The following is a 23778-nucleotide window of genomic DNA, read 5'->3' as shown; positions in this document are numbered from 1 at the left end:
TTTAAACGCGGGGGCAAATGAAGGCAAAAAGAGTGTACTTCTGTGAACTGCAAAATAGGCACTGTAACTCTGTTTTCTAAAATTTGGGGGCGTGTGGCCGCTGTGCGAAATCAGACTGAGTGAGCTTGGAGAATTTTAACCTAATAAACCACTCACCCCCATTACAAAATCTTAGGTAGCGAGTGTTATTAGTTTTTCTGACGACACGTGCATCTAATGATGTAAATACTAAAATTTAAGAAATAAAGAAAGTAGAAATTATGTACAAATGTGAAGGGAAGGGGGGCGGCCTTTCGTTGTTTGTTTCATCGGTCAAAGTATATGATAGGGAGGGGAGGGGTGCAGACAGGTGGCTAAGAAAGGGAGAGAAGCAGTAGAAGAGAAATGGATGTCTTTTGTTAGTTAAAAATGAGGGTTTGTTAGATACAGATGTCAGGGTGTTTAAAAAGGTTTTGCTAAGAGAAATCAGGGTTGAATGAAGGAAAATTACTCAAAACCACTCCCGGCTAACAATGAAGCTTTTCTAGTTAACAACATCAACAACATTTTAAAAGTTTATGCGACCAGGTGAAGAATCATGGCGGCTATTAACGCAAACCCATCACATCTACTGAAAGTAGTTGCTTCCTCTGTTGCGATTGCAAGAAAAGCAGGATCTGTAATAAGAGGGATTATGAAAGGTGGAGACCTAGGGATTGTTGATAAGGTACAGTTCAATAGGTTTTCTATTTCACGCAGTCTAGGCCTAAAAACCCGGTATATGCAAATCTTTTCAATTTTTTTTAGTATGGCAAGTGCACACCCAATTTTTTTTTCTAAAATGTCCCTGAACACCAGGTAAAGGGTGTGGCATTTTGAAATCTGGGCGTGACATGGTTGTACCCTATATTGGTTAGACTTGAATTTCCTCAAAATCGACATTACCTTGCACTGGTTTGATAACAAATTAACTAACAGTCGTGTACATTTTCTGATCTTCGTGTTCATTTTTGCTTTTAATTTGATATCCTTTAAATATCCTTGGTCCCTAGCATAGCTGAACACACTTTTGTGCTCAATTGTGGTACAAACTTATACCAAATTGCACACTTGAAATTGCTTGCGATTGAAGTATGAAGAAGTCAATATTTTTAATACTAATTCATGTTTTAATAAAATAACACATGATGGAGTGCAGTGTAGATAACCCAGTTCAGTTCAGTTCAGTTCAGTTTCATATTTTAAATTCTCCACATACAATTTATCATAACAAAACTAATTAATACAAACAATTTACTAAACTACAATAACAACAATAATAGTATTCAGAGCATGGGGATGGTGAGCCCAAGATGCAGACATTGTATGGATGAGCCCAAGTGCACATAAAAACATGGCTTTATTCAGTTTAAATCTGGAAAAAACTGATAGCTATGGTGTACCTGGCATTTTTGGGTGAATTTTGGGTACTCACACCTTAGGTGCAGGGCTGTTGGTACACCCAAGATCTCGTCAAAAACCGTCATACTCTGCAAACTGGTAGATAACTAAGCCTACACTACAGGGGGGCAACATTATTTTGCTTACAAGAACATAAAAATTTCATTTTATTATCATGATGCATTAGACTAAGTACATTAAACCTAAGTCCACTACCAAAAAAAATTCAGCAAACTCTTCACCAGAATGGTGGTACTTTCCTGGCCCCTTCCTTTTAGAGTTTGTGTCACAGGTCTGGTTTAGCAACAGGCCAATCATTTTGAGGTGCATTTTGTCATGCACCTGCTTCTCAAAAAGTAGCGATGTCGTGCACCTCAGCCATTTGCAAAGGTTAATTTTTTATCAGAAACTTTGTCTTGTTGTCCCAGGAATCATCTTTTTATTACAGAATTCACCATTTGGGAATAAGCATGAAACAATATGTAAATAATAGAAAACTTTCTGTGCCGCCATGAATTACTAAGGGGGTCATGGCCGAGTAATGTGCTTTCAAAATTTGACAGATTCTGGGAAAAATCATTGTTCTATCAGAAAATTCTCAAACTTGTGCTGTGGGTTATTCTCAAACTTTTAGCAAATTACTTGGACATAAATTACTTGGACTAAAGTACTTATCATAATTTTGAGAGGCAATTCACTTTTGTAAAGAAAATACTAGATTTCCGCAAATTAAAATGATTTCCCAGGATTTACCGATTCCTACCATAGAGTGATTTGCTGCTTGGAACTCGTCAGTTAAAATCTGAATCTTCAAGGGCCAAATTTTGTTATGGAAATTGGGCAATATTGGTCATAAATTATTCCTTTATTTATTATTGTAGGCTGGGACAGTGCCAATTTTGTGCCTATCACCAGAATTTGAAAATTTATGCAGTTATGTTGCATAAGGTAAAACAAGGAAGAAGTCAATCATAACCATTACTTTCTCCCAGTGGATGTTCAATTTAAGTATAAGATTTTATAATTAAAATTTGCTTCAAATAATGCAATTTCCAGGGCATTTGAAGCATTAGATATTACAATTTTCCTCTTTGGCTGCAACCATGGTGCCACCTCATGTAGTGACTTCATTATACCCTTGCCCTTATCTACAGATTTCAGACTTCGTCCACTGTAAGTATGAAGAAACGGAGGCAAACTAAAAGTTTCCAGAAAATTTTCCTTTCTGGCTCCCTCTAAAAGTCATTTTTCATGATGCCCCTGTGAATTACCCTCACGAAGGACAAGAAATATCTTAAGCAAGTGATTACAACTATTTCTTACTTCACACCTTACATTAATACGTTTTTGCACTGCTAGAATGTGATATCAAACTCTTAAGGTCTAAGGCCATCATTATCATATATTCATACATCCCATTTCTTTCACTTAGAGGGGAAATAATTCATCTAATTATTAACATAATTTTACTTTGTCTAGAATGAACACAGTTCTGGAAACTTTGACCCACAAACTGAAGCTGATCGTGCTACACAAAGAATAATTGTTGGATCTCTAACCAAGCAGTTTCCAGGCTTAAAAGTAATTGGTGAAGAGGTAGTGTAATTATATATATGTTTTGCTGATCACCTTCAATGTATGAAATTGTTTGAAATTTGTTTCTTTCAAGTATAATTAATAGTGTTGTATCTTGACCTTCTTTGCTAAAAGATGGATAGTTCTTAGGCTTGGTACTTTGCTAAATGATGAGTTTGCTTGACAAAGAATGGATGTAGCCCTCCTATAAACACTTTCAGACATCCCCTGCTTTTAACACATTCAGCTTTGCTTTGCTAAGAATTCCATTGATTGTTTTTGGTTGTTAAAGGAAGACTGTGACACTGCAGATGATGCATCCTTGGTGTTATCTTTGGATGAAGAAGTGTTGCAGCAAAAATGCCCTGATGAACTTGCAAAGCTAAATATAGAAGATGTAAGTTTTGACATTTTGTTTGTGAACTATATTGTTATTTTAATCTGAAATTAATGCTTCAAGTTTAAGCAAGAGGAACCATATGTTTTAAAGGGTACATGTTGTTCCCAAACTTCCTCTTACAAATAGGCTTAACTTAGGATTTAGAATAAATAGGTAAGGCTTTGCAAGTATTAACTATGATTAAAATATGTCAGTCAACCCAAATTCTTTTTCACGAAAGCTATTACTCATTTGATTAAAAAAGACCTCAGTTTTCTTAATTTGTTTAACAAAACTTTCAGAACTTAGATTAAACAAAAGAATTGCTCTTTCAGTTTGTGCCCTGTGACATGTGGTTTCCTATGTGTGGCTTCCTATTTTCACCTGTTCAATTGCAAATGAAAATTCTTTTTGAATTGTGTTTAAAATTTTTCTTGACTTTCCTCATTAATTTTATTTTCCTTTTTTATTGCCAGCTGTGGATGATTTAATTCTCTTTTTTTAAGATCTGACCATTTCCTTTATATGGGATATCACCTTTGTCAACATCTTAGAAAAAGTGATTTTTACAGCAAGAATCATTTGTAGCAAATTTAGATTTAGATATACCCAATCAAATGTTGTTCATCAATTCCTGGCCACCAGTTGTGCACAGAAATAAATTTTGATAAGCTCTTGTTTTACTCTGTCTATCCTAAATATATAGCCTGTGTGCAGACACGAAGGAAATTTTGAGTCTGCACCTAGGCTATGAATATAAGAATCACTAGGCTATATTAAGTCAACCTTATTTACTGGTTATATTATTTAAATGTTTCAAGTCAAGATCCAATAAATAACCTACAGTGTAGGTATTCTTTATTTTGAGGCATCTTTTAAAGGTAGCAGTATTATAACTGTTGACATTCTTGTTGCATAGACACTTAAACACCAACAAATATGTAAAGTAATGCTGGACAAAATGAATTGAAGCATAGACTTCTTTTACATGTAAGCGAATCCGTAACCCTTCAATAGGGGCAGGCCAGGGTCTGCATCTTTGTTCTTAACGGATCTGAAGCCTGCACTTCTGATAGTGTCTTCCTAGGTAGATCACAACCTTTTCCATCTTGTTTGCTTTAAGATAAAGTCATAGGCTCTTTGGCTTCTTTTGCAGTTTGCCTTGTTTACTGACTGGATTTCTGGATGTTTACTCTGTTTGGATGTTCACTATTCTACGTCATAATCACCTTAATTAAATAATTGTTTAATGTTTCATATAATTGAGTTCACGAAAGTGGACATGCTACTTGGAACGCACTACATGTAGAACGACTTTCCCTTTTATATTATTTGTGTTTCTTTACTTTCCAAACTCTTTTAACAGCTTGTGGTTTGGGTTGATCCGTTGGATGGTACAGCAGAGTTTACTGAAGGTATGTATCGCATTTTTCTATCAGCTTCTCAGTACAACATTCATCGTTAGTCAATCGTCTGTGCTAAAGAAAAGGCAGCTCATTGCAAATAGCTGCTGCTGGTAATGCGCGGTATCACTCATCACCTTAAAATGTCAGGCCTATTGTCACCGTTGCTTAAACCAGTTAATGTGAAAGCCCCTCTATGCCCAAAAGTTTCAAGCGCCTACACTTCCAGCGCTTCGGATAGATTACTGAACATGAATGAAATAAATCTATTTTGCTAAGCTTTAAGACCATTGAAGGCACAGATTATCTTAATTAATGATGTATCAGGGTAATAGTTGTGCTCTTTGATGAGCTGTCAATCAAACTTATATGTGATTGTTTGCAAAATAAAGTTACGCAAACGGGATCAGCGGGCAGCTGCTTGGAAACAAAAGTAAAGTTTTAAAGAAGTCTCACGATTACCACTAGATTTTTTGACAGCCTGGTGAATTTTATTCGCGTTTGTTTCAAAACAAATGGACATGCTGATATAGATGTACAAGTAAACAAAAAAGGATTTTCACAAGTCTCTTATTGCACTTCATACAACATGTATACAATGCCTTTTCTTTATTGCTTCTTTCTAAAATATCCCTTTTAGAAACATTCAACACGTTACCTTCATTTTCTTCTAAATTTTTCTCGCCCTCTGTCTCGATTTTCTCCTTAGGAGTTACTGGAATATCAAATTCTATAAGCTTTTATGTTTACGTATCGCTTGTTTAACTAATTTTCTAGCCTTCTATTCAATTTCAGTCACGAGTTAATAAGCCCTAAGGCCTATTTCTTTTATCTACTTTTCTCACTATCAAACATTTTCACACGCACTCTCCCTATACTGGAGACATTGATATAAAGATATTGGCCAGTAGAAATCCTGAAGGTATAAATTGGCAGTTTAAAATTTCGACATATATAGACATGTATTTACAAGCGCCTAAAAGTTTGCTCTTTCAAACAGTGGCGGGAATTGCGGGGTGTGTGTGGGGGGGGAAACACCCCCCCCCCCACATTTTTCCAACTTGTGGGTTTTTTCGGTAACATTATGTCATTTGTTGGCAAATTTTCTTGCTTTTGTGAAAATTGCCCCCCCCCCTTCTACTTGAAAAATGAATTTCCGCCACTGCTTTCAAAGTACTGTCAACCTAATAAGAATATCTGAAATATCTAGGCGTGTTTTCTGTTATTTTAGAAAAGTTGAATCGAGGTTATTTTTTCAAAGTCTGGATCGATATAATAAGAAGTTTTAGAGCCTTGTGTTGATACTTGTGCTTTTAGAAGTTAGTTTGTTTAAAATTTATTACACGCTTTTTTATGAGAAGAATCCTGATAAGAAACATCAGGCTGGGATTTACCCAAAAATAAGACCAACTTAAAAAATTCTTAATGTGATCTTGATATATCTAAACACTACTATGCACAGGAAATTCTTTTAGTCTGAATTTATGCAAAAGACAAGAAACTCCCGGCTGAAACTTGGGCCAAGTGTTCTTATGCCAAAAAGCGTGGTATATTTTTTATTGTGATGTGGCCTGTTCACGTTATTTATTACTTTTTTGTTATAGTTTTAAACGCAATATCTATGTTTTATTTCTACACTGCGAATTTTGCTGAACCACGTTGGAAGATTAGATTCCTAATAGTCAATTTTGAGTGTTTTTACCATATTTCTAATAGGAAAACATTCGTTGAAAAGAAGTTCAGCTAGTTTGTCCATAAGCTGTTAACCTTTAAGAGTGACAGGCTTTTCAACGGCTTTGGCAACCATTGACGTTTGTATTGTAAAAGTCATCAGTCGACTGCGAAATGTCTCGACATTATTCTCATCAGAGTGCGCTAAAATACGCCATGTTCTAGGCCCATAAACTACTAATAAGATTGTTGCGTTTGCAATGAACACAGCTATACAAAAAGGAAATTCAATCAGCTCTTTTAAAGAGGTTGTGCTTGAAACTGGTAGATAGAACAGCCACGTAAGCGAGATTACAAACATCCCCAAGCCAATGTAGCGACCTTCCCTGAATTCCCGCGGAAGATTTCTTGCTTTAAAGGTGTAAAAGATGGATGTCAGTGATATCATACCAGTATACCCTACAAGTAAGTTAGTCGGGAGTGTAACATTGACACATTGTATTAAAATGCTGCGGGACTCTTCGTTAATCTCGTGAGATAACGCGGGTGGTTCAAAAACAAATGACATTGTAGATATGAGAACAGCTAGCCCGGCCATCGAAGACACAATCATCAGCTGAAACTTGTTCGATAGCATTAGTATAACACTACGCCGTTTTACTCGGTAGTTGATTTTGAAAATCCGCAGCAACCTGTCTGCTTTTGTAAAAATTATCGAGTTTGATATGGCGAACAGCACACCGAATATTAGCGGTTTTGAGTAGCAAATCAGCAAATTTGGCTTGATTAGAAACAGCAATGGATATAGAAATGATAGAGTTGATATCGTTAGTTGCAGAAGAGACAGGTCTCGATTTGAAGATCGCACAAGGGGCGTGTCTTTGAACAACACAAAAACAAGCATTCCGCCAAGGCTAAAAAGTGAGCCTATTGCAGATAAAGCGATTATCACTATTCCATGAAGAGAATTGAACCTTAGGTACTTCTCTTCCAGCTCTAAGCAAGTGGTCTTGTTTTCATTTGAAATACTCAGTTTGGGACACGACTTGCATTTTTGGTTGCCATGCGTATCCTTGTATGTGTCTTTGGGACACTTTAGGCATTTCCAACAACACTTTTTGTTCGTTTCAGTCAGTGCATAATATCCCGGACCACATTCGTCTGCACACCTTGAAGGCGGCGCACTCGAACTGCTCCGCGCGAAAGAGACTATTGTCTTATTGGAAAACGCGATCTGTCGACTTTCACTGTCCCACTGACCAACTATTTGGAATTCAAGTTTGCCATCTCTAGTTTGCCTCGTATTGACAAGTGAATAAGCAGCAGTATTTGGATCTCCGTTTTGATTGAAGTGTACATTAATGCCGGTTGATCCTTCAAATTTGAGCTTTTTAATTGCTTCCAATAACATCGAATGTAATGGTGTTTTTTCAAGACTGGAGATAGTTTGGTTCTCAGACAGGATTCTAGCTAGCCCATTAGCAACAGCGTACACCGCATCAATAACATTAGGTATTTTAATTCTTAATGTACCGGAGGAGTTTTGGAAAGGGCTGGAACTCAAACACGAACTTGAAGATTCGCTACGACTGCCATTGCAATGTCCTGCGTTATAGAACAGCTGATATGATTTTAAATCTTGAATCGACTTTCCAACTATATAATTTTCGAATGGTGGATAGAATTTCATTAAAGGTATAACTCCGAAAAGACCCTCCATGACATTTGGGCCACTGTGAAGGATCTCTTCGTCACCAGCCCAACCTTCAGTGGCTATCCATGTTTGCCCGTACAAATTTACATTTGCTGCTGCGCGAATGACTGCCCGCGCGCTTGTTCTGCCGCACCACAGGACCGTAACATTTGCTGCTTCGCTGTCTGAAAGCCTTTTAACAATGTTCTCCATATCACGCGAGTTCGCGCCTGTATTAAACGTGTTCATTAACGCTACGCACATCCCATTGTTGGCGAGCTGTGGCAGAAAGTAGTCAACTCCAACTCTACCATACGAGTCGTCCGATGCTAAAAGGTTGATATACTTCCAGCCGTAATGCTTCAAAACATCAACAATAAACTTAGCTTGAAAATTATCTGGTGGTATGGTGCGAAGAAAGCTCGGATGGTATTTTTTGACCGACAGGACTGTGCTTGTCGAAGAGTAACTGATTTGCGGCACACCGTCGACGCTCAAGAGCGTAGAAACAGCAGACGATATTTTAGATGAAGCCCCACCGATAACTGAAACCACTGAAGTTTCAAAGGAGCGGCAACTGCAGTTACTATAATTTTCGCGTCCAGGTTTTTTTGACTGAGTTGTCTCCGCCCGCTCATTTTTCGTATCCCCACCAAGAAACAATTCAAGAACGCTTAGTTGCGCAGTCGATATCATATTGCAAGTATCATAAATTTTGTACCCAAATGTCTTATTTCCTGGTAGCATTTTCTTATCATTAATTTCATTTATAGCAAAGATCATCGCTTCAGCCCAAACGGCGGCTTGTAGATTGTAGCTGTATGAGTCCGATGCAGCGTTGTACAAGTGAAGTGGAAATAAACCAGCTATTGTGAAGTCGCCTTCTTTCACCAATTTTTTTGGCGTTGCACAAATGTCAGTCAAATTCGAAAACGCTGTGGCAAAAACTGCAAAAATAATCGCTGTTTGTAAGTAGTTTTTTGCGTGCGGCATTTTTCTCAACCCGAATTCCGTTTCGTGAATCGAAGCTCTTAAGTTTCAACAGCTTTGTTTGTCAACCCGTGGTGCTTTCTCTTGCTGTAAATCACTAGATGCATGCTCTTAGCAGAAGCTGGAAGGCAAACATTTAAACGCTACATGATCAATAGAATGGTTCCTTTCGACATTGCCTTTAAAACATTGTAACAAACCTTCCAAAGATAGACTCGATGTCGTCACATGAAGTTCTCTAGACTACATCAAAATATCAGCAACCTCCCAGCAAATGATAAAAATATTTCAAATTTATGTAGATGTGCCCATAACATCATCTGTCTTCTTCTCATTCTGACGAGCTCTTTGCTTTAAATATTTGACTTTGTTTTTCTGCGTCGGCGAATGATTTGACCTGCCGTCCCACACTTTCCCCTTATGACACTTGGTCAATATCTGCGTTTCTGCTGTGATATCACTTGTCTATAATCTGCATCTTAGTCTGTCGCTTGATCGTTACAGCTGCCGCTATGAAACGATTTTGCACTGAACTCTCTCTGTTCCAAGACAAGCAATCACTATCATCTAATCCTATAAGTTAAGTCAATGTTATGCGTGCTTTAAGTATGCCTCGTGGATCTTGTGTATCCCGTCGCTACACCGCTTTCTTGCACAACCTGCACCTGTTCTTGACAACAGACCAATAAGACTGTCTTGTAATTGAATTCTGCTCTTTTTGTTGTCTAGCTTCTATCTCTAAGTATAAACAGGATCTTTCTCATTAAGGTTTCTAATCACGTTTCGTCGCTGAATTTTTCATCACTGACATATGCAAATGCAAATAGATATCCGGTCAATTCTTTGAAACTAGTATTGCCGTGGAAAAATCGTCGTAGTTTTTCGATGTGATGGCTGAAAATGGCGACGAGGCATCCATAAATTTCCTTTGCTGCTTCTGTAGTCAATTGTCCCATTCCTTGGCAGATTAACTGTTGCTCAAAGGACATGTAATATTGAGATGTGAAGTCGCTTTCGTTCCAATTTCTGGCTGCTTTTTGTTGTTAATGTGATTAATGTTGCAATTTGGTTAAATTGGAAATCTTGGTGGTGACCAATGATGTATTTGTTGCATTAGTCAAAAGCACATATCATCATTTAATGGCGTAAATATAAGAACTTGAGACAACCGTGTCCATTTGCTAATAATAAGATCCCTTTCAAAACAGTTAAAGTATTGAACCAGAAGTAGAAGAATATCACATGACGTGTCCCGTCTTTTCGTCATAAAACAGTCGCTAAAAACAAACCAAAAGGAGGTCAGTTCATGCATTAGTTTAATTCTCATATAAAACGCGTTTAATCTTTGGATCGTAAAATATTGTTAGTGGAAGAGAAGGGATTTAAATGAATGCGTAACACTGTTTCTTTCCGTCATACTACCTGTTTGTAACGCATGCGCTCAACGCTGATGCTGACTCGGATTTCTTCTTAACGGGATCTCTTTGTAAAAATTGTATTCAAAATACTTTTCTAGTTTTGCTGTTTGTTAAGCAAAACAACCAAAATCCGGAATTTCTGTTCAACATTTTCTAAATTATAAACTAGTTTCGATTTGATAATTTTAACTAGTTTTTGTTTTGATGTAGGAATAGGCGACAGTTTGTTTATGATACATGACTCTTTGACGTAACCGTTATGAATCTGAGATATTCTGTGATAGAAATGTAGCCGGAGTCGAAACTCGATAAGAGAATACTTCTAGTGGTTACTTGTATTAGATCTATCACAGAATAACCAAAACACAACAAAACAGAATTATATACAAGGGCGGATATTACGGAACGTGCTTAAGGCGAATACCGGGGGTAGATGTAAGGCAATAACTATACTCCCTAACACTTCGATATCTTCTAATTTCTTTACAGAAATGATGAAATAACAAACTCTGTTCTCAAAAACTTAGCTAGGTTGGTTTGAATATGATTTTTTAGGCTGCAGCATTTTTATAGTTAAATTTCGCTTTGTTTCATCTTCTGAATTCGCTCGTAGTCTTTCAATAATATTTGTTTGGCATTTTCACAGTTTGGTATGATCCACAACAGTTCTCAACGTTAGTAAAAAACTACTTTCTACTAATTTGAATATCTTGTACATGTGGGTATTAACTATTTTTTAGTTTCCATATTTCCCAAACCTGACAGTGAATGAGTAAATGTTTCCCATTTTTCCCAAACCTGACATTGTTTCAGTAAATTCAGTTAATTTTCGATTATCTGACTGAGTATGTTAAAAAAGCTCCGATAAGGTTCTGCGTAACGAAAATTACATCTGAAAACTGTTGCCAATCCATTTATCTCTCTCATGAGCCTGGCTATCTTTGTTGCCTGCTCACTAGAGGTTTTAGAGGACTTCATAAAAATTTTTCTAGAATCTTTGAAATTAGACCACATTACGCGAAAAAGCATATTTAAAGGCATCTTGTTACGCAAAATCTGTTAAATGTATTAGATGAGGTTTGGCACATGAAACCGGCTCGTTCCCCTTTAAATCATTATAATTTGATCTTTGTTGTAAAATATATAAACACTGCCAAAACATGAGTAATCCATTTGCAAGACTCCCTTCATTCACCAGCTTAACCTCAAAAAAGGTAATTCGTGATGTTCTTTATAATTAGAAAGTTCAAAAAGTAGAAATCTGGTCAAAAGTAGAAAGTTGAAAAATAACATTTTTATGACGTCACGCTTTATAATTATATTGCTAAAATTAAGGTATGGTAAGAAATCCGATTGTGAGTATATCGATCGGAGATTTTGTTCATCTACCTGTCAAGTCTTTATGTTAAAATTCTGCATGTCTTTTGCTTACTTTCTATGAACTGCAGCATTTCATCTATGCAGACAAAGCTACCCTATGTGTGTTATTTCATTGCAGTTGGAGACTTTTATGATATTTCTAGGCAACTTAAATTATCTGCTTGCGAATACGGCAGCTGCATGAACGTTTAACAAATATTTTGCAGAATTAATATGGCATTGGTCCCGATCGAAGTTTTCTCATTGATGGCAGTGGGTACCTACCAATTTAAAAAACTTATCCTTAGGGGGGTTTCAGATTTTATGTACTATAACGAAAATATTCGGCAAAAAGTAGAAAAGAATCTTTCTAGTTTTTGAATTTCTCAAAACTTATTATCATAGCGGCCGACCAGTCTTTAATTAACGATGTTCATGTAGCAACAGCATTCTGTACGTATTCGACAATAAGTTTATAATTTGATGTATCTTTTTCTTGATAAGGGTACGAATAAAACTGCCTGATGCCTGGAGATTGCATCATGCGTGCGTGAAACTGTTTTATAAGCAAGAGTGTATGTTATTCAAAGTCAGTAGTTTAAAGGGTTGATAGTGTGTACCTATTAAGTAACATTGTTTGCCAAGGAATAGAGTACAGCTTACGGATCTCGTGTACTTATTTGTCAATTTATGCAAATTTCGGTTCAAGGCATTGACACGCATGGACGGAGAGCTGTTCATTTTCCCGTTTTTAGCATTCTTGATATTTGTTTATTCTATATTTTTTTAAATATTTCAATTTATTTCTTAAGCTATTTTTTGCCATTATATAGTTTCTGTTACTTTTCTGATCAGCTGTAGCAAGCGTAACTTCTGATTGCCTTGTTACACTACATATTATTTTGTACCTATTTCAGGAAATATCGATCACGTGACTGTACTGATTGGAATATCCGCGCTTGGTAAGTCAGTGGCTGGGGTCATTCACCAACCATTCTTCCGATACCAACAGGAACCAGAAGTCGCTGGACGTACAATCTGGGCCATTGTTGGCCTGGACGCATTTGGCATAGAAACCTCAGAAGTCGTACCGGGCAGACGAATTGTAACCACAACAAAATCCCATAGTAACAAGGCTGTTCTTGAAGCAGTTCAGGCTGTACAACCTGATAAAGTAATCCGCACTGGAGGGGCAGGCTATAAGGTGCTTCAAGTCATTGAAGGTGTTGCTGACGCATACGTGTTCGCAAGTCCCGGATGTAAAAAGTGGGATACATGTGCACCCGAGTCTGTGTTGCGAGCCCTTGGCGGGAAGCTAACAGACATAAATGGTGTCGATATTGCATATGACTGCCTTAATGAATTCAAAAATTTGACTGGGGTGCTGGCAACGAGGCTCGACCATCAATCATATGTAGAAAAAATACCACCTTCTGTTAAAGATGTGCTGGGCAAAAGTCGCTGAAACGAACTGACTTTTTAGAATATTTTATGTAACAGGCGGAGATAGGTATATTAGGATTTAAAGTCAAAAGTGAAAAGCTTAAAAATCATTTTAATGAATAATTAATAGCTAATTATTATACTGAAAATTTAAGATAAACTGTTGTACCTAAGTTGAACTAGTTTTTGAAGTGTTGCCGATTCTTAGGTAGCTATCAAAATACTTTGCCTACTGAATGAATTTTTTATTTTTGCCTATTAATTAGCAAACAGAAGATGAAGTTTCCAGTCAGAACAGGATCACCTGAATCCGAGCCAATGAATATTTTTGGTTTTACGCAAAATGCAGGCTTCTTATCTTGCTATGCATGGCAAAATTAGGACATGTAATATCAAGTATATCCGTTGCTAGATTCTTGTGATAATTTGTTCTTATATCCAGTAACCGAACTCTTTGAGCATGGATATTTCTTCATCAAATTCACTAAGTTTCGAATGACGGTACACCTACTCTAATAAAAGATTTCAGTGTATAATAATGTAATTCTTAAACTCTAGTTTATTGAAATTTTTTTGTTGATATGTATTGTTTATAAAGTATCCAGAAATCAGTTCTAAGTCACCATCTTTGCTGTGAATATTATCAAAATAATTCATCGCTTAATTTTATCTATACTTTGTGTAATGGAAAATAAACATTACGATCAGATATATCGGTGTATATTAATCGTTTTAATGGTTTTTATGCAAACCTTGTATTTTGTGTTAATCTATTTGCCATTTCGTTCCGATCAAGTTTTTGTCAGGTCGTTAATTTTCAAAAAATATACATGACAACTGGTATGGAGGTGGGAAGATTAAATTTTATTGGTTTGCTAAACTCTGAATTAAGACTGTAAACAACTAATTTGGGTTTTCCAAAAGGTTTTAGTTTGCCAAACACAGCCGAACTTCAAAATGCTTTTCCCAGGCTTTTTTCTAGGTGTCGGCAGATGCTGCTCTCACTCGAAACCTAAAATTTAAAAATCATCTACAAGTAGTAAGTATCGTCTGCTAGGAAATCTTTAAGGGCAGATCTTCGGCGATTACAAGATTAAGAAAAGGACGAAGAATCTTATCACAGGAAATATGAGTCCAAGTTGTACTCGAAAATCATTAGTATTCACTTTGGCTTCCTCTAGCTTTTCAATCTGATGAAGTGTGAACCCACGAAAAGCATTACAAGTAGAAAAGAAAAATTCATATACAGTAGAAACCCGAATAAAAGAACCTAGGTTTTTTTCTGGCAGCCTGAATAGATTCTTGCACACATTAACAATGTTTTCCACCGCAAGAATTCTAACGGACACACATAAACCAGCTTTGTTTATCATGATAAATTTCAACCAATCAAATGAATTTCTGTTGTTAGATTGCCCGATTATAATGCAACATACAGTAACCTGACTTCTCTAAGCTGGTTTAATTTGCCAGTGTGAATAGGGTGTCAAAATACCATTCTAAAGACCCTTTTTTCTTATACATATATAAGAACCTTCCCAAATTTCAGCCTCTTGGGGTTTAAAGGTTCTTAATTATGGGGTTTAAAAGATTAAGTTTCAGCCTCAAGGTTCTTATAAAAACAGGTTCTTTTATGTGGGTTTTTACTGTATTAAAATCAATCCTTGATTGTCAGAATTGATGTTTCCAAAATATTTTCTTTTGGAAACAATTTAAACAGATATCGGAAAGAGTTACAGAAGGTCACCAAAAAGGCTTCTTATTTCGCGTAAACATTCTTATGACCAAAAATGGATAAAGTTTGGGAAAATGAGCAAAATATGGCCAAACATGTCATCCAGAGCAAAATTTTGCAAGATATCAACGATCTAAAAAGGTTCACCTATGTGTGCTCTACTCTGTACATAAGGAGGACAAACTCGTGAAAGGGGGCCTGCGCAAAACCGTGTAAAAATCAGCATAAAACTGTATCCACAAGCACACAAAGTACATCTACCCCGAAAGAGACAAGACGCACCTTATGCGAAGCCGCAGTTCGCGGAAAAACCATTGCAGAATCCCTAGACTGCGCGTATAAATGGACCTCAATACGTCGTGCCGCATACCTTTAATAGGCCGCATGAAGATCTAAATCAGGGGTGGGCAACCTTTTAAGAGACTGGGTAAGATCTTTCAAACCCTTTCTTTAAGCGGACCAAAAGTAACAAGAAAAGCGAATACGATAGCTGTAAAAAATGATGATAAAAATAATGAAAACTTTCAGTTAAATTCAATTACAATACAATCACAAACCTCTCTTTTTAGATAGATAGTTTGCAAGGATAGATAACACTGCAACAAATGTGAATGCAAAAAGGGAAACTAAAAGAAACCAACCAGAATGAAAAAGGATGTGATTCAGGGTTTGGAGAAATCATCTCTGTAATATTAATGTATTTACGTAGATTGGAGAAATCTATCTACGTAAATATACTTAAACACCAATTTATCAATTTTGCCCCTCAGCACCCTAGCAATGAAGACATGAAAAAAAGGGACAACCGTCATTCTTTCTCAACAGCCATGAGTTCATCCACAGTCAGATTCGTTCTTTCAGCATTCGTTAATATTCACCCAGTCTCTTAAAAAATTCTGCTATCCTCTCTTAAAGCAAGATGAATTTGTGACGATTGACAGTGAACAAATCTTTCCATTATTTGATCAAGATGTTAGATTAAGCAAACAATCTTTTGATGATACAAAACTTAAAAATAGCTTTAAAAAAAAGTAAACATTTGAGTATACCAAAGCTTTTGTCTGAAGTTCTTAAGAATACAAAACCTCAGAACATAGATCGAGCAGTCTACGCTGGGAAATATATATACCCAGTTGTAGGATCGAAATAAGCCAATCAGAAACGCGAGCATGACTGTTGAGGTTGCCCAAGCAGTGCCGCTTGCCTATTGAAGATGTTACTAATGGAGCCCTAAGGTGAAAACGCACGCTTTAGTTGTAGTTTTAGATCTACAAAACCGAGGTGGCTGTTCTCTTTGGGGATGAGTTTCAAAGCAATTTTAGATTATTTTTCATTCACTATTTCGCACCCTTCGAAAAATCATCTTTGCCAACCAAAAAGTATGACATTTTTCATCTCGCGGGCCACAAAATCCTCTTCCCGGCCCGGATTCTGGCCCGCGGGCCGTAGGTTGCCCACCCCTAATCTAAATTAATTTTATGCACCGAAAAAAAGAGAAGCAAACAGAATTCACTTCAAAGGGCAGTCGCAGTGTTGAAGGCGCACAGCTTGCAAGCCGAAAAAGTAGATGTATTTGACAGCAAATACTGTAACTTTAAAACCAAAGGAAGAGATAAAGAAGACAGTATGCAATATGGCATCTGCATACCTTGGCAGAAAAGGGATAGTGTTCCAGATCATTAACATGAATTAAGAAGATAATGACGTTGTAAAAATATTACGTTGTAAAAATCAAAATAAAACGACAGGCAATTCTTTTTAAGTATATCTTAAATATATCAAAGATATCAAGGATATTCTTAAAAGGATTCATGCACCTTATTTCATTTTCAGAATCAACGTCATGAAGTGTCACATGGTTGAATATAGATTCCAATCAGATATCCGAGATTTTGTTATGTTTTACTGCTAGTATCAGTAGTTCTCTTTTTTCCAACTGATGCTCCCATGAATTCTAAGTATTCAACAGCTTTCAATAGTTAGAATGTCCTCAGTATAATAAAATGAAGGTTTGGCTCCCAAGGTTTGGCTTCCAAGCTCCGGTATGATAAAAATATAATTTTATTGAATTGATTGAAAACATGCAAATTTTATCTCTAAACAGGTACTGAAAGTTTCAACAATACTTGCGATTATTCCTTCACTAATTTATCAGGAGACGCAAGCAAAGCAAATAAAAACCTAAATCGAATATTTCATACAAACGTTTTTTGGATTTTAATTTGCATAACTGTGTTTCTTTCTTTACATTTTTGACATTATGCTGTTTTGCTGCTTACTTTCGTTTAGAATAGGTCTTCACATGGCTTAAGGATTCCTTCTCTTCCCAAAAGTTGAATTGGGAATGTCTTGTGGTGCCCAACCAAAGGGTTTTGCAATAGAGTATACAGGAACACAAATTGACAGATATTTTTTTGGAGGGGTGAGGGGTACAAAATTTCCGACTGACAATAAACCAATTGCAACTTTCTACTAAAATTGTACTTAACCTTTCATTAAAGAACCTTAGCATTATACAGGTCGCTTCCTTTTAAATTGAGAGAATTCTAGGCATTAGCATCGTGTAATATAATTCTCTGATGTAAACAAGCATTGAAACTACGACTTAGACATTTCGATTACTCTCAAATTTTCCAACTAACTCAAAGAATTTCAAATATTGGAGGGTGTGGCATGCCCCTCATCTCTGATATTAACGTGCATTGGAGCATAACTAGTTGAAATCTTTCTCCGTAACATAAACTTTGTTTTACTCTTCTATCTTTTCATCAATATTCTTTGATAAGGAATTTGACAAACAAAGTTAGTTTATTTTTTCATTAAATAGATAATTCTAGCATCTTTCTTTGCACTACTTGTCTGTGGTGTGGTATATGATAGCTTGTGATTGCTTCTATTTCCTTGTCCTGGGTCTTTGCTTTGAACTTGTAAAGTTTGCTGATAACAGCAAATAGCATATATTCCATTTCAGCCTCTGATTGACCTAACTTGTAGTCTTCTTGCCAAATTTGAACAGTTCAACATATTGCAGCATTTTATCTGCAACACTGTACTGTCTAGATTTAGAGTCAATTACGGCTTTTGGGGCTGGTAACACCTGGCATTGTTTTTCATCCACAAATGAAGTTGCCATTTCCAGCAACAAGTTCCAAGACTGATGAATGTCAAAACAAGCACAATACTCAAACTGTTGAAAAAAAAATTACTTGGTTAGATGATAGAATGAAATTGAGTGAAACCTGAGTAAACTATATCAGCAGTTATTGAATTCTTTTAAGGAGACAAGACCAGTATTACCAGATAAATCAGGGAAGAAAAGGGTTATCAAAAAATGCTTACGTTTACAAAAGCAAATTCATTTCTTACCTCAATAATGATACCTTTAAAATTATTTCCTTGGGAAATATTACCAAGCTTTATCTTAAAATCTCCAAAATCGTAGTTTATGCCTTTTGCCTAAAACAAATCATATTTATGCAGTTTAGTAAATTGCAACAAAACTGAAAGTTACTCACTTAAGTTTGAACAGCTCAAATAAAACATGATTTAGCATTAATTTGGATCTTCCACTTAGAATCAAAATCTTTGGGGTGATCACAGGACCATAATATTGAGATACTTGGCGTAAAGGGTCATACATAATTGACATCAACTAGAATTTTAGTATTTTTACCCCCCCCCCCCCCTCCTCCCTGTCACCACTGTGTCACCAGCTTTCTGACCCTCCTGAATTATATTGCCAGTTGCGTCACTTCTCACACTACCCCTCCCCCCCTCTTGCGAAATATTCATTTGAAAAGGAGAGCAAACCAAAAAGCATATTTTTTTCTTTATCACTTTATTAAAAAGTGGGGAAATTTAATGTTGCGAAATTTTTCTTCAAAAAAGTTGCGAACATTAAATGTAGCGATAAATGAAAATTTTGTAACAAATTTTAGCATTCGTTGTTTGCTCGGCAAAATTTCCCAAAACGACTGGACTTTCTGTCGAAAATTCAGAATGTAGAAATCATTAACACATCAGTTTCGCTAAATATCTACTTCAATTTTCATAAAAGGTCTATCATCAAAGTCTGCATCGTTTTTTATCTTCATCTAAATTGTCATCTAATTAGACATGTTGCGTTTGGGACCATGGTAAACAGGTAAAAACGAAATTCTGCCGAAAATAAAAAAAAGTGCGGGGAAAGAAGATGTGAATATAAAAATTTAAAAGTTGCGGGAGAAGAAGTGCGGATTCTGAGAAATGAATATTTTTTTGAAGAAAAAGTTGGGAAAGTTGCTAGTTTTTCTTCACAACTTTTTCTTCCCCCAAAATTTTCTTCCAGCGATATTTTCTTCCTTTAAAGTATACATTACGTTTTCACAATTAATCGTCATCGAAAAAACAATTTCTTGTAATATTTCGACAAGATTAAAAAATGGGGCAGAAATTCAAAGCATAGGAAAGCGATGAAAGTTACTGTCAATTTTCTGCCATTTCTATCTGAATGTTGAACACCAATTTACCATTTTCTCTGACAAACAGGGATCCTTACGAATGGTCACGAACAATAACTCTCCTTATATTCTCTTACATCTTTAAACTTTCTCCACTTTTAATTTTATGAACTTGCCAGAAAAGGAGGAATGGAAATCAAATCACACATTCTCTACAAAAGATACAAATTTGGCGAGAAAAGGCTGGCGGGGGTGACCCCTTCAATTCTAACCAAGAATTCTAACGAATTTGCGTAAAACAAGCTGAAAATGCAGTTGGGTCCGTCCAAAATTTCCTGTGAGAAGAACCTAGACCAGGACCGACACCAGCAGTGATATATAGGGGGTGGGGGTGGGGGGTGGGTGGAGATCATAATATTTCCAACGACATATCTACTTCAATGGTAAATTGACTCTATGCATTCGTATCTACTTGTTAGTTCCCATTTGCAGGGTATAGGTCTAGTTCGCCAACTGTACAACCCAATTTGTTGCTACATTTTAGATGCAGATATATTTCCTCAAGGTGTTGTTGCCGTCTTGTTGAAGTGACTAGTCAAGACAAAGGACCACTAAACTATTCTGCAAATATCAACTTTGGCTGTTTTCAGACAATACAACATAAAATATCGATTAAAAGCAAAATTACTAATAATAAAATATGAAAAGCTAAGAAGAACATCATCAGCCAGTCGTTGCGATGTGACTTGTTGAGAGTCCTAAAATTTTCTGACATACATTCAGATTTTCCAACAAACAAACAGAGGGTGATGCGACCTCTCTTGCCCCCCCCCCATTGGCATCGGCTTTCACCTAGGCATAGAAAAATGACCTTGAATTTTCATCCTTTCTCAAAGAGTGGTACTTATTAAAGCACAACCACTCACCACATTGTTTTCTATTTGTGAACCTGTCTACATTTGAAGCTGCTATGATAACTTTTATTCACAACTTTTGGGAAACGTTGGGTGTAATTTAGACAGTTGTAGACAGGGGCATAGCCAGCAGGGGGTGTTAGGGAGTGTAACACCCCCAAATTCTCGATGAGTTGGTCGGTGAATCTTCAAATGGTCTACAAAACCTTTACTTTGTCAGTAAAATCGTTTGTTGGTAGGTAAAATACCACAAGGCTGTGGAACGTTTCTTTTCACGTTTTTTGTCCTTGGAACATACCAGGGGGAAGAGATGATCCAACTTTCACCAAGGTGACATCACCAAAGCTGGAAACCCTCCTCCCCCCTCTCAAAGTGTCACCTTCCATCACCAAAAACCGTAAACCCCCCTTCCTCTGCAAGGACTTCGTTTATGTATGAACCCTAAGACACCAAGCTATTGCCCATGTTTTATTAGAGCATCAGACAAAGATTAAAGCTGTAGAGTATTAACAAGTGCATGCAGAGAAAGATTCTTTGGTTTGGTCATGTTGAGAGAAAGGATGACATGATGATTGGGTGAAGAAATGCAGAACAATAAAAGTAAAAGGAGATGATGGCAAAGGGAGATCAAAGCAAACATGGGAGGAAGTAATCAAGTCAGATCTGGAGCAAAAAGATGTCACCAGAGACTTGGCAAAGAATAGACTGGCCTGGAAGTCAATAATTTCAATAAACCGTCCAACAAATACCAGCATGTGAACCAGACATAAAAACGAACATGATGAAGCAAGCCAAAGCTGAAGTCTGGTGGAAAAGGTAATTGACAAAAAATAAAGTTATCATGTAAGTCAGTGGAAGCACCAACAATTGTTTCCAAACATTCACATAATTTCTCTGAAATTGTTATCTGCATCTTGAGGGTTGTTGTCAACATCGCACAATAATGTTATAGTAATGTCAACATCACACAATAATGTTAAAGTATCAAAAAAAGGTTTAAAAATTTATATGCAATATTATAAATCCAAAATCGGTCAAATAGAGTTGCAGCTTTAAATGTGGAAATACATACCTCAGTTTTTCCTGACTTTCTTGGAACATAAAATGCTTTCAGCTTTGTTACTAGTGAATCCATTCCTTGATCAGCAACAACACAGGTATCATTTTCAAGAGCAGCAAAGCTGACATTAGGATAGTCAGAGCAATGGAGCAAATGAAAGATCTTTGATGTTGACTCTGAATTGATATGATCAAAGAATAATTTGAAACACCTTTGCAATTTGAATCAAAATATTTGTGACAACTGTGAGCATGCAAATGATACTGTTCACACAGAAATGACAAAACAAATAATTGTTTCATATTATATAAATTAACTTAGCATGTAGTATATCTGAAAAGATTAACTTTACTTTATACTACATATTTATACACAGGACAATAACATTTAGCATTTAGTTGTATTTGTTAAATACAGGCCAGTGTTGTGACAAACACTCATTAAAGCCTGGTTTTCATTAGAGTCATGAGGGTTGTAAGGACCGCAAGAACAACATTTTAAGATTTTATGACATTTATGATTAAGTGAAAACACCAAGAATCATAATCGTAAAATGATAAGAACTTGATATTATCTCCTAAAAGGCATGACATATGAATCGTAAAGATCAAAAACTTTTTCATCTTTACGATCCTTATGACAGGATGTTCCATTGTTTTGCCAATTAAGTTGCTAAATTCCCTGATTTTCAGTCCAAGGCAGCAAGCATTGCTCCTTCTCTTGTTGGCCTTGATACGCAATTTATGGATCTATATTGTGTGGCAAGGTCATCTATAGAAATCCAGCTGCTTTTTTGACAAGTCTTCAAAAGACCATCAGTTGGCAAGAACACCTTGCTCTTATCTCCTTTCTCAGAATCCAAAACCCTTTCTTTCTTCATATTTTATTAACTTGCATTTCTGCAACATCTTCGTCTTTTCATTAGAGTATACACTGCCAGGAACAAACATAGATTCTTACAGCCAAGTAAAATCCTTGTAGAGAAATGGCAGGGAAAAAGGGCTTCCTAATCAAATTGTAACGGTTCTTATGATGCTTATGATTTTTTTATTCTTATTAGAAAACAAAAGCTTATTTATTCTTAAGGCATTTTTATGATGGAGTTTTCATCTAGATTTTCAGAAACATAAGTGACACAGGCTTAAAATTTAGTTTCTTATGATTCATTCGATTGTTATGACTCTAGTGAAAACCAGGCTTAACTGATAAGCATAGAGTTTCAGAGTGTCTACATTCAGTTACTTAAAAAAATCCCTGCCATACTTTCTGTGATCTTTTAATGATTTTATTACGCTATGTAGTAGAATTTAAAAATCAAACTAAGCTGAACTGACCAAAATTTTGTGAAGAAGAATATGTTTCGCATTCGACAAGCCAACTGCCATTACGCACTCCCCCTGCCAATTCAACTTTCTTTTGCAATGCATCAAGTGTCTGCTGTCCATTCATTCCCTCAGATATGTCAACTTGAAGAAGGCTTAAATTGAAATAGGTAGAGCAAGATCTAGTCAAAGATTGATTGGTGCATTACACATTCCAATACAGTTGGCAGCACCAGGAGATGGTATGGGGGAGGGTAATTTAGATGGTATAGAGGGGGTAATTGCAAGCACTTTTGTCAAAAGATGGTCTACATTCTTCTAAAAATCGATTAAAATGTAATTTATAGGCAGGGGTAGGTCATACTTTTCAAGATATGCTTAAGGAAAATACACTTTGTAATGTATAAAGTACTGCAATGGAGCAAAAAGGGCATGGTCTATAACGCCCATTACCCTCCTTTTCTGCTTGGTGCAGCAACTACAACAATATTTAAACAAATTAAAGTAGACCTGTGTTATAGTCACGCCAAAATGCTGCTTGAAATCTTGTGACTGTAAACGCAGTGTGGCGGTATACGGAATTAAATTGAGTAGTTTTGCATATTTGGGTCTAAGTTTAATGTGACATCAACCAACCAGCAGTGTGACTTTAAGTGTAATTTTTAAAATGAAGAAACTGAAGCTGAAACTGAGTCAACTGGACAGCACTTCAACAGCCACTTTATATTAACTTATAATATAATTACCATGCCACTCCCATGATGAATGGGAACTCTGCTCCACAGACTTTTCTCCTTTCCCTTTCCTGTCTTTTCTTGTTCAGATTTTAATCCAAACTGAACCAATGGAGTTCATGTGCATGAAAGAACACCGGGTTGTTGTCAGTGGTTGTTGTTCAATCGTTGTTGTTGCTGCATCAACGTTGCTATGAAACGCCTGGATCCTAAAGTAGGGGCCA

The 23778-nt window shown here is 36.3% G+C and overlaps 3 protein-coding genes across 3 annotated transcripts; 1 reads left to right on the top strand and 2 right to left on the bottom strand.

Moving 5' to 3' along the window:
• Positions 1-531: 531 nt before the first annotated feature.
• Positions 532-14095, top strand: LOC135685745 (3'(2'),5'-bisphosphate nucleotidase 1). Its single transcript, XM_065201804.2, has 5 exons — positions 532-706; positions 2899-3015; positions 3287-3391; positions 4740-4788; positions 12825-14095. Exons 1-5 carry the CDS (start codon positions 578-580, stop codon positions 13370-13372), a joined length of 948 nt encoding a protein of 315 aa, XP_065057876.2. The 5' UTR covers positions 532-577; the 3' UTR covers positions 13373-14095.
• LOC135685721 (extracellular calcium-sensing receptor) lies at positions 5945-10821 on the bottom strand. The gene has a single exon (XM_065201771.2). The coding sequence runs from the start codon at positions 9131-9133 to the stop codon at positions 6539-6541; it is 2595 nt and encodes an 864-aa protein (XP_065057843.2). The 5' UTR covers positions 9134-10821; the 3' UTR covers positions 5945-6538.
• Positions 14096-16589: 2494 nt separating the features above from the next.
• Positions 16590-23719, bottom strand: LOC135690012 (mediator of RNA polymerase II transcription subunit 20). Its single transcript, XM_065207418.2, has 5 exons — positions 23567-23719; positions 22833-22975; positions 21511-21674; positions 18452-18541; positions 16590-18272 (listed from the first exon to the last, which is right to left on the bottom strand). The coding sequence occupies exons 1-5, from the start codon at positions 23578-23580 to the stop codon at positions 18069-18071; spliced, it is 615 nt and encodes a 204-aa protein (XP_065063490.1). The 5' UTR covers positions 23581-23719; the 3' UTR covers positions 16590-18068.
• Positions 23720-23778: the final 59 nt, after the last annotated feature.

This window comes from Rhopilema esculentum, chromosome 10 (assembly GCF_057945365.1).
Source record: "Rhopilema esculentum isolate cy_ngs chromosome 10, ASM5794536v1, whole genome shotgun sequence".
Lineage (NCBI taxonomy): Eukaryota > Metazoa > Cnidaria > Scyphozoa > Rhizostomeae > Rhizostomatidae > Rhopilema > Rhopilema esculentum.
The sequence above is the reverse complement of the archived record's forward strand: the minus strand, read 5'-3'. Positions and strand labels throughout refer to the sequence as shown.